The sequence below is a fragment of the Agelaius phoeniceus genome, chromosome 35, assembly GCF_051311805.1.
Source record: "Agelaius phoeniceus isolate bAgePho1 chromosome 35, bAgePho1.hap1, whole genome shotgun sequence".
NCBI classification, from domain to species: Eukaryota; Metazoa; Chordata; class Aves; order Passeriformes; family Icteridae; genus Agelaius; species Agelaius phoeniceus.
The window spans coordinates 3,273,832-3,283,236 of NC_135299.1; the positions used below are offsets into that span (position 1 = coordinate 3,273,832).

Consider the following 9,405-nt stretch of genomic DNA (forward strand, 5'->3'; position numbering starts at 1 on the left):
ATGGATGGATGGATGGATGGATGGATGGATGGATGGATGTGAGTTCAGGTGAGTTCAGGTGTGTGCAGGTGGGTCTGGCAGGTGCCATTGTGTGCAGTGGTGTCTCCTGCCCAGACTTGCCCGGCACGAGGGCGGCACACGCTGGGCACTGGGAGGGCGGCACCCACGGGTTTGGGATCCCGCAGCTGGGATCTAGAGGGAGCTTCCTTCCTTCCTTCCTTCCTTCCTTCCTTCCTTCCTTCCTTCCTTCCTTCCTTCCGCCACTTCCGCCACTTCCGCCACTTCCGCCACTTCCGCCACTTCCTTCTGCCACTTCCGCCACTTCCTTCTGCCACTTCCGCCACTTCCTTCCGCCACTTCCTTCCGCCACTTCCTTCCTTCCTTCCGCCACTTCCTTCCGCCACTTCCTTCCTTCCTTCCGCCACTTCCTTCCGCCACTTCCTTCCGCCACTTCCTTCCTTCCTTCCGCCACTTCCTTCCTTCCTTCCGCCACTTCCTTCCTTCCTTCCGCCACTTCCGCCACTTCCGCCACTTCCTTCCTTCCGCCACTTCCGCCACTTCCTTCCTTCCTTCCGCCACTTCCGCCACTTCCGCCACTTCCTTCCTTCCGCCACTTCCTTCCGCCACTTCCTTCCTTCCTTCCGCCACTTCTTTCCGCCACTTCCTTCCTTCCCCCACTTCCTTCCTTCCGCCACTTCCGCCACTTCCTTCCTCCTTCCCTTCTTTCCCTTCCTCCCTTCTTTCCCTTCCCTCCCAAATCCATCCAGATTCCACCCGGGGGGGTCAATGGGTCTGAGCAGCCCAGCCCTACAGGGAGGGTCTCAAGCCCCCCCAGACCTGCGATGCCCAGGAGGGAACACGATCTGCTTCCCCCCTCTGCCCCCCCAGGGGCTCCCACCACCTCCAGCTCCCTCCCTAAATCCCGCCCGTCTTATCAGGAAGGAATTTCCAGAGATAACCCTGGTAGGGGGGGTAGGGTAGGTCCCAGACCCTGCAGGACACTGCCCCAGACCCCCAAGACCACCCAAGGAGCAGTGGGGACCCCCTAAGCCCTTGACGGCCCCAGCTGAGCCCCCCCTCGCCATCAGATGGGGACACTGAGGCACGGAGGGACACGGGGGGAACACGGGGTGGCCGTGAGGTGACGGGGGGATGGGGGACGTTATTGGCATGGGGGGGACTCAGGGGGACACGGGAGGACACGAGGAGTGGACACTGGGGGATAGCGGGTGACACGCAAGGGACACACTGGGGGGATGTGTGGGGACACCGGGGGCTCACAGGGACATGGGGGACATTTGGGGCAAGTGGGAGGGGGAACACGGCGGGGCGGGGGGACACGGGTGGGACACGTCACCCACCCGGAACGCCCGGAATGTTCCTGATAAGGCCCAGGGTGGGAGCAGCCCTGACACCCCCGCCCCTCCCCCATGCCCTTCAGGGGGTCCCAGGGGGTCCCCAAAGAGGGACGAGGCCACTGCACCCTGGGCGGGACCCCCTGGGACCCTCGGGTCCGGCACCTCAGGGACCCCGCGGGGAAAATGGAGAAAAAAGAAGGGAAACGGGGCAAAAAGGGGGAGAAGGGGGAGACGGGGCAGAACAGGATAAAATTGAGCATAAGTGGGGGGAAATGGGGAAAAATTGGGCAGGAATGGGGCAAAACAAAGGGAATGGAAGGGAAGGAATGGGGCAAAGCGGAGAAAAACATGGGTGAAAAGGGAAATTGGAGAAAAAGGGGAAGGACAAAATGGGCAGAAACAGCAAAAAAAAAGGGGGATGGAAACCAGCAAAACTGGACAGAGATGGGGCAAAATCGGGCAACAAGGGATAAATGGGACATGAATGGGATAAAAACAGGGCAAGATCAGGCAAAAAGGGTTAAAGTGGGACTAGAATGGGATAAAATGACAAAATAGGGCAAAAACTAGTAAAATGGGACAGGAATGGGGTAAGACAGCAAAATGAGGCAAAACAGCAAAATGGGAAGATTTTGCATAAATGGAGTAAAATGAAGCAAAAAGACAGGAATGGAGGAAATGGGGAAAATGAGAAATGGGCAAAAATAGGACAGAAGAGATAAAGCAAGGCAGGGATGGCTCAAAAGTGGGCAAAAATGAGTAAACGGGATATGAACAGGGCAAAATAGGACAAAATGGGGCAAAATGGGGAAAACAGAGCAGAACAGGCCAGGAATAGGGTAAAACAGGGGGTCTCAGTCAGGCAGGGGCTGCAGCAGTGCAAAGATTAGTAGGGTGATGTGGGGCTGGCTATGGTGACCTGAAAAGGTGTGGGGCTGACCCTGCCCCACATCCCACAGTTCTGGGGCCAAGTCCTATTCCTTCGTTCCCCACCCCACAGTTATGGGGTCGATGCCATCATTCTGAACACACATCACAAATCCTGGGTCAGATACCCATCCCTCCAACCCTCATCCTACAAGTTCTGGGGCTGATTCCTTTCCCTCTGTCCCCCACCCCACAGTTCTGGGTCATACCCCTTTCCACCCACCCTGCACCCCACAAGTTTTGGGGTTGATTCCCTTTCCCTTGCCCTGCATTTCCCATTTCTGGGTCAGACTCCCAAACCTCTGCCTCACATCCCTCGAGTTTTGGGGCTGATTATTTTCCCTCACACCCCACTCCTCAGGTTTTGGGGCCGGTCTCCGCAGGAACAAAGCCCTGGGCTGGCTCCAGCCGCACCTTCCCTTCCCGGGAGCGAGGCCGTGGGGAGGTGCCGCGGGGCCGCTCCCGGCTATAAATCCCGGCCAGAATTCCCGCCCGGAATTCCATCCGTGCGTCCGTCCGTGCTACTCTCGGGCTCCCGCCGTCGTGCCGCCGTCCCCATGAGCTTCTCCCGCCGCACCGTCTATTCCAGCTCCGTCCGCTCCGGCGGGATCGGGACCCTCGGGACCCCCGGGATCGCCCCCGGCCGCCGCTTCGCCCCCCTGGGCAGCGCCGCGAGCGTGTACGCGGGGGCGGGGGGCGCGGGGTCCCGGATCTCCGTCACCCGCACCCTGAGCAGCGCCGGGGGCGCCTTTGGGGCCGGTTATGGGGCCGGTTATGGGGCCGGCCTGGGGGGCAGCCTCCTCCTGGGGGGCTCCGGGACCGTGGCCAACGAGAAGGAGGCGATGCAGGACCTCAACGACCGCCTGGCCACGTACCTGGAGCAGGTGCGGAGACTGGAGCGGGAGAACCGGCGCCTGGAGACCCAAATCCGGGAGTTTATGGCCCAAAAGGGACCCAGCGCCCACGACTGGAGCCCCCAGTGGGAGCTGATAGAGGAGCTACGGGACAAGGTGGGCGCGCGGGGGGGTTGGGGTTAAACATTAACTGGGGAGGGAGAGGGAAAGAGCTGAACTTTGTATCTGTGGAAGGTCTGTACGTCCCTGGGAGGGCGTAGGGGGGCTTGGGGAGGTCTGTAAGTCCCGTGGGTGGGGGGCTCGGGGGGGGGGGGGGTCTCCCCACGGGGGGAGCGAAGGACGTGACCAAGGCCACCGTGGTGGGGCAGTGTCGAAGGAGTCCCCCCTCCATTCTTACTCCGATTTTTGGGTAAATTAGACCCCCCCGGTGTCCCCAAAGCCCCTCCTGGAGCCTCCTCAAGGTGACCGGCACCCCTCCCCCCCCACACACACCTAGGCGCCCCCGCCCCGCCCCCACCCTGGGCTATCGCAGCTTTTCCGGGGCGAGGCCCTGCAGGGAAGGGGGGCCGGGGAAGTCACCCTGCCACGGCGACGGTGACACGTGTCCCTGTGTCCCTGCATCCCTGTGAGTGTCCCTGTGTCTGCGTGTCCATGTGTCCATACCCCCCATATCCATGTGTTCACCTGTGTCTGTCTCCGTGTCTGTGTGTGTCCACCCGTGTCCCCTCATGTCCGTGTGTCCCTCCACACGTCCCCCATCCGTGCACCCCCATGTCCACATGTCCCCCTGTCTGTGTCTCCCCATGCCCCTCCCCATGAGTCCCCATTTCCCCGTGTCCACTCATGTCCGTGTCCCCATGCCCATGTGTCCATCTGTCCCTGCATGCCCGTGTGCCCCCATGTCCGTGTGTCCCCTGTATCCACGGGTATCCTCGTGTCCCCATCCCAGATCCTGGAGAGCACAGTGGAGAATGCACGCACTGTGCTGCAGATTGACAACGCTCGGCTGGCGGCTGATGACTTCCGGGTCAAGTGAGGGAGGGATACTGGGGATACTGGGAATACTGGGAATACTGGGAGTAATGGGGGTGGGAACATGGCAGGAGTGACATGGGAATGAGGATGGAGTGAGAATGGGGATGGAAATGGGGGTGGGAATATGATGGAAAAGAGGGTGGAGATGGGGTGGAAATAGGGGTGGGAATGGGGATGGGGTGGAAATGGAGTTGGAAACAAGGTGGGAATGGAGATGGGAATAGGGGTGGGATTGGGTAGGAATGGGGATGAAGATGGAGGGGGGATGAGGGTGAGGATGGGGGTGTGAATGGGGATGAGGATGGGAATGGAGACGAGATGGGGATGAAGACAAGGACAAGGATGGAAACAGGGGGGTGGGAATGGGGATAAGGATGGTGAGGGAGATGGGATGGAGACCAGCATGGAAACAGGAGTGGGAATGGGAATAGGGTGGAAATGGATGGAGATGTGGATGGGGATGGTGACTAGAGAGAGAACAGGTGGCAATGGGAGTGAGGATGAGGATGGGATGGGGACTGAATGGGGATGGGTGGAAAGGAGGTGGGTACAGGGATTGGAAAGGGGTGGAGATGGGACAGGGAGTGCACAAGGACAAGGATGGAAATAGGAGTGGTAATGGAGACTGGATGTGGACAGGGACAGGGATGGGCTGAGGATGGAAATCAGGATGAGGACAAGGTCAAAGATGGAAACAGGAGTGGAAATGGGGATGGGAAACTGGATGGGGACAGGGAAAAGAACAGGGATGGGGACAGCTGTAGGTTAGAGTTGGGATGAGACAGGAATGGGAACATGGATGGAGACAGGGATGGGACAGAACTGGAGATGAGGATGAGGAATAGGATGAGACAGGAATGGGAACGGGAACAGGGGATAAAAATGGGGATGAAGACAAGGAGAAGGATGAGAATGAGAATGGGAACAGGAACAAAGATAGGATGAGTGGAGGTGGCAGAGGAGATGAGACAGGGATAAGAACATGGATGGAGACAGTGATGGGATGAGGTCAGGTGGGGCTGGAGATGGAAATGAGGTGAGGGTGGGACAAGGAGATGGGATGGAATTGAAAATAGAGATGAGGACAAGGATGGGAAGGGAAATGGAGAAGGAAATGAGGATGATGGGAATGGGATGGGGATGGGACAGGGATGGGGAGAAGGATGTGTTGGGGATAGAAACGGGGCTGAGGATGATGGGGATTGAACGAGGATGAGGAAAAGGCTGTGTTGGGTTGGGGATGGAAATGGGGCTGATGATGGGGGTGGGGGACAAGGATACATCAGGGACAGAAACAAGGACAAAGTAAAGAACGGGCACAAGGCTGGCTCAGCTCCGTGTCCCACCCTGGCTCTCCATTCCTGCGGCGTGTCCAGGTTCGAGGCAGAGCTGGCCATCCGCCTGTCGGTGGACAGCGACATCGCCGGGCTGCGCAAGGTCCTGGACGACACCAACATGACGCGGCTGCAGCTCGAGGGGGACATCGAGGCCCTGCGTGAGGAGCTGATCCTGCTGCGCAAGGACCATGACCTGGTGGGTCCAGAGGACTTGGGGGGCTCGGGAGGGGCTGTGGGACCCCAAACTGACCCATGCTGCCTCCAGGAAGTGCAGGACCTGCGGGCGCAGGCCTCGCAGTCAGCGCTGACGGTGGAGGTGGACGCTCCGCAGTCACAGGATTTAGGGAAGGTCCTGGGAGAGCTGCGGGCTCAGTATGATGCCCTGGCCCAGAAAAATCTGGAGGACCTGGAGAAGCAGTGGGGGCAGCAGGTACGGAACCCTAAAAAACCTCAAATCCCACCCAAAACCAGCCCCAAAACGATCCTGGGGGAGCAGTGGATCCAGGACAATGGTCCTGGAGGACCTGAAGAAGCAGAGGGGGTGAGAGTTGGAGACCCCAAACCCCCACCAGTCCACATCCAAGGGTCCCCAATGACACTCCATAGGGGTGTCCCCAATGGGAGGCCACTGGGGGGGGTCCCAAAAAAGGGGAAACCCCTTTTGGGGGGTGTCCCCAGGGTAGCATGGGAGGTCCCCAAAGAAGCCCCACAAAGCCAGGGGGAAGAGGGGTGGCACACCCAGGAGGGACCTGGGTGGACACTCGTGACATTTTCAGTGGCAGCCCTGGGGTGAACTGCTCCAGGAGGTTCCTGGTCCACCCTTGGGGACACTTTTGGGATGGCCTCTGTCCAAGGTGCAAGTTTGGAGCCCCTCCTAGGGCACCCCCACAGTGTGGGACCCCCATTAGGGTCCCATGCCTCAGTCTGGCTCTTCTTGGGATGGTCTCACTCCCCCACCTCCCCTCCAGGACTTGGGGTGCTCCTGATGGGTGGCACCAAGGCTGCTGCCCCCCAGACCCCAAGGTTGTCCCCAGGCCCCCCCAGACCCCTCCTTTCCCTCCCAGATCACAGAGACCACCCTGGAGGTGACGCAGAGCACGAAGGACCTGGACGTGGCACGAGGCACTGTTGGGGCCCTGCGTCGCTCACTGCAAACCCTCGAGATTGACCTTGAGGCCCTGCGCAACCAGGTACCCCAAAATTCTCCAAACTCCCCCAAAAAACCCCAACCTGCCCCCCAAATCCCTCAATTCACAGCCTCACATTCCCAACTCCCCCTCCAAAAAACCTAGCTCCCCTTAATCCATGGCTCCAGAGCCCCAAAACCCCTCCAACCCCCAACCCATAACTCCAGCCACACAAAGGCCATTTTTGAAGTCTTGACCCCCTCCACTGACCCCAAACCCTCTGAATTCCCCAGAACTCGGGGCTGGAGGTGGCACTGCCTGAGCCTGAGGCTCAGGGCATGGTGAACCCCCATAAGACGCCCTAATCCTCCCCTGATCCCCCCCAGAACACAGGTTTGGGGTCTGCATCAACCAATGCTCAGGGTAAACCCCCAGGATTTGGGGTGAACCCCTGAAAAACCCCTACATTCCCCTGAATGTGGGTCTGGAGTCACTGGCTGAGCCCAAGGTGACTCACCCCCCCCATTTTCTTGGTGCAGATCCTCCAATCCCCCCATTTTAGGGGTTCTGGCTGCCCCAAAACCCCCTAATTCCCCCACGAACACCCCATAACACAGATTTAGAGGCTGCCGTTGTCGAGGCTGAGGCTCAGATCAAAGTGAACTCCCCCAAAACCGCGTTAACCCCCCAATCCCTCCAGAACTTGGGTCTGGAGGCGGCGCTGGCCGAGGCTGAAGCTCGGGATGAACTCGGGGTGCTGAGTCCCCCGAACCCCGCTAATCGCCCGGGTTCCCCCAGAACGCGGGTCTGGAGGCGGCGCTGGCCGAGGCCGAGGCGCGGGCCGGGGCTCACCTGGCGCAGGTGCAGCTCCAGGTGAGCGCGGCCGAGGCAGAGCTGCGGGACGTGCGGGCGCAGCTCCAGCGGCAGAACGAGCAGCACCGGGAGCTGCTCGGCCTCAAGGACCGGCTCGAGGCGGAGATCGCGACATATCGGCAGCTGCTGGAGGGCGACGACGGCTTCAGGTTAACAGGGGGGGGGAACTGGGGAAGGGATCGGGTACGGGGGGGTTCAGCTGGGGGGAAGGAATTCAGATAGCGCCGAGGGGGAAGTTCAGGTGGGAGGGGAAGTTCAGGTACGGGGGCGTGAGTTCAGGTCAGGGGAGGTTCAGGTGAGGGGGAGGAGTTCAGGAGGGTTCAGGTGAGAGGGAAGTTCAGGTATGAGAGGGTTTGGGGGGGAGTTTGGTGGAGAGGGAAGGAATCCAGGTACGGGGTGTTAGAAGTTCAGGTGAGGGGGGAATTTGGAGGTATAGTTCAGATATGGGTGGTTTGGGTGAGAAGGGGAAGGAAGGCAGGTACAGGGGGTGGGAGTTCAAATCAGAGGGGAGTTCACGTACAGGGGCTCAGGTGAAGGGGGGGAATTCAGGTTTTGGGGGAAGGTGAGCAAACAGAGCTCAGGTGAGGAAGTTTGGGGGGTGAGTTCAGGTATAAGGGCTTAGGGGGGGGAAAATTCAGAGGGATAGAAATTGAGGTGAGGGGGAAATGGAGACAGAGGGGGGAGTATATGGGCTGGGAAGGGGATGGAAAAGGATAATTCCAGGAATTGAGTGTCCAGGTGCCGTCCCTGGCATGGGGAGGGGACACCCAGGGCAGATGAGACCCCTGTGATGAGGTGTCCAGGTCCCACCAGTTATAAGATTTTGGGGACAGCCAGGGGACAGCAGTGACATCCAGGGGGATGATCCCAGGAGATCATGTATCCCAGGTCTGTCCTTCAGGATGGCCTGGGGATGGGGACAATGGTGACATCAGAGGGGATGAGCCCCAGGTGTCCCAGTGTCCGGGTCCCAGCAGTTACAAGATCTTGGGAACAGCCAGGGGACAAGGGTGACACCCAGAGGGGACAATCTCCAGGGTGCTGGGACACCCCAGCCCATCCCACTGGACATGCCATCTCCATCACCTGTTGGGTGACACTGAGGGGGGGACACTACCAGCATGGGGAGGGGACCCCTGGGTGCCCCCACCGCTAACCACCCCCCCTACAGCCTGAGGGATGCCCTGGACAAGGAGACCACGGCCACCACGGCAGGGACAGGGCCCACCAAGCGCGTGATCACCGAGACCAGGGAGGTGAAGGTCCGCACGTACTGAGGGGGTCACGGGGGATCCCTGGCCCCCAAAACCCGGGGGGGGTCCCCGAGCTCCCCCCAGATCCAAATAAAGTGCTGATTCCTATGAATAGGAGATGGGATGTGTTGGTGTGTCCTTCCGGAGGGGGAAAACGGGGGTGGGGACATGGGGCTGAGACCGGGAGGAAACTGAGGCACGGGGTGTGCGGAGCTGTCGGGGGAGGGATGGATTCCTGTACCCCCTCCTTGTCACCATCCCGACAACGACCCCCGGTCGCCCATGCCCCCCGGGACGCCCCTTTTGCCCCCTGCTCATGTCGGTGTCCCTGGGGGCATCGACCTCCCAGAACCAGCCGGGAGGACCCCAAAACGTCCCTGTCCCAGCCGGCCCCGGGATCAGCCCCGAGCTCCGGGCGCCGTCCTGTCCTGAACCGCTCCCGGGGGGACACGGGGGGAACGGGAGCGGGGATCCCTGTGCGGTACCCGAGGGTCCCGGTGCAGTGCTCGGGTGTCCCGGTGCGGTGCTCGGGGGTCCCGGTGCGGTGCTCGGGGGTCGCGGGCATCCTCGTGCCGAGGAGTCCCGGCGTCGGGAGTTCCTCGGGCGTCGGTGCCCGGGGATCCCGGCGCAGATGCCTGGGA

At 60.5% G+C, this 9,405-nt stretch overlaps 1 protein-coding gene across 1 annotated transcript; it reads left to right on the forward strand.

Annotated features, from left to right (window-relative positions):
- Nucleotides 1-2,842: 2,842 nt before the first annotated feature.
- Nucleotides 2,843-8,788, forward strand: KRT18 (keratin 18). The gene is made up of 7 exons (XM_054649178.2): nucleotides 2,843-3,295; nucleotides 4,089-4,171; nucleotides 5,551-5,707; nucleotides 5,777-5,941; nucleotides 6,576-6,701; nucleotides 7,437-7,660; nucleotides 8,683-8,788. The coding sequence occupies exons 1-7, from the start codon at nucleotides 2,843-2,845 to the stop codon at nucleotides 8,786-8,788; spliced, it is 1,314 nt and encodes a 437-aa protein (XP_054505153.1).
- Nucleotides 8,789-9,405: the final 617 nt, after the last annotated feature.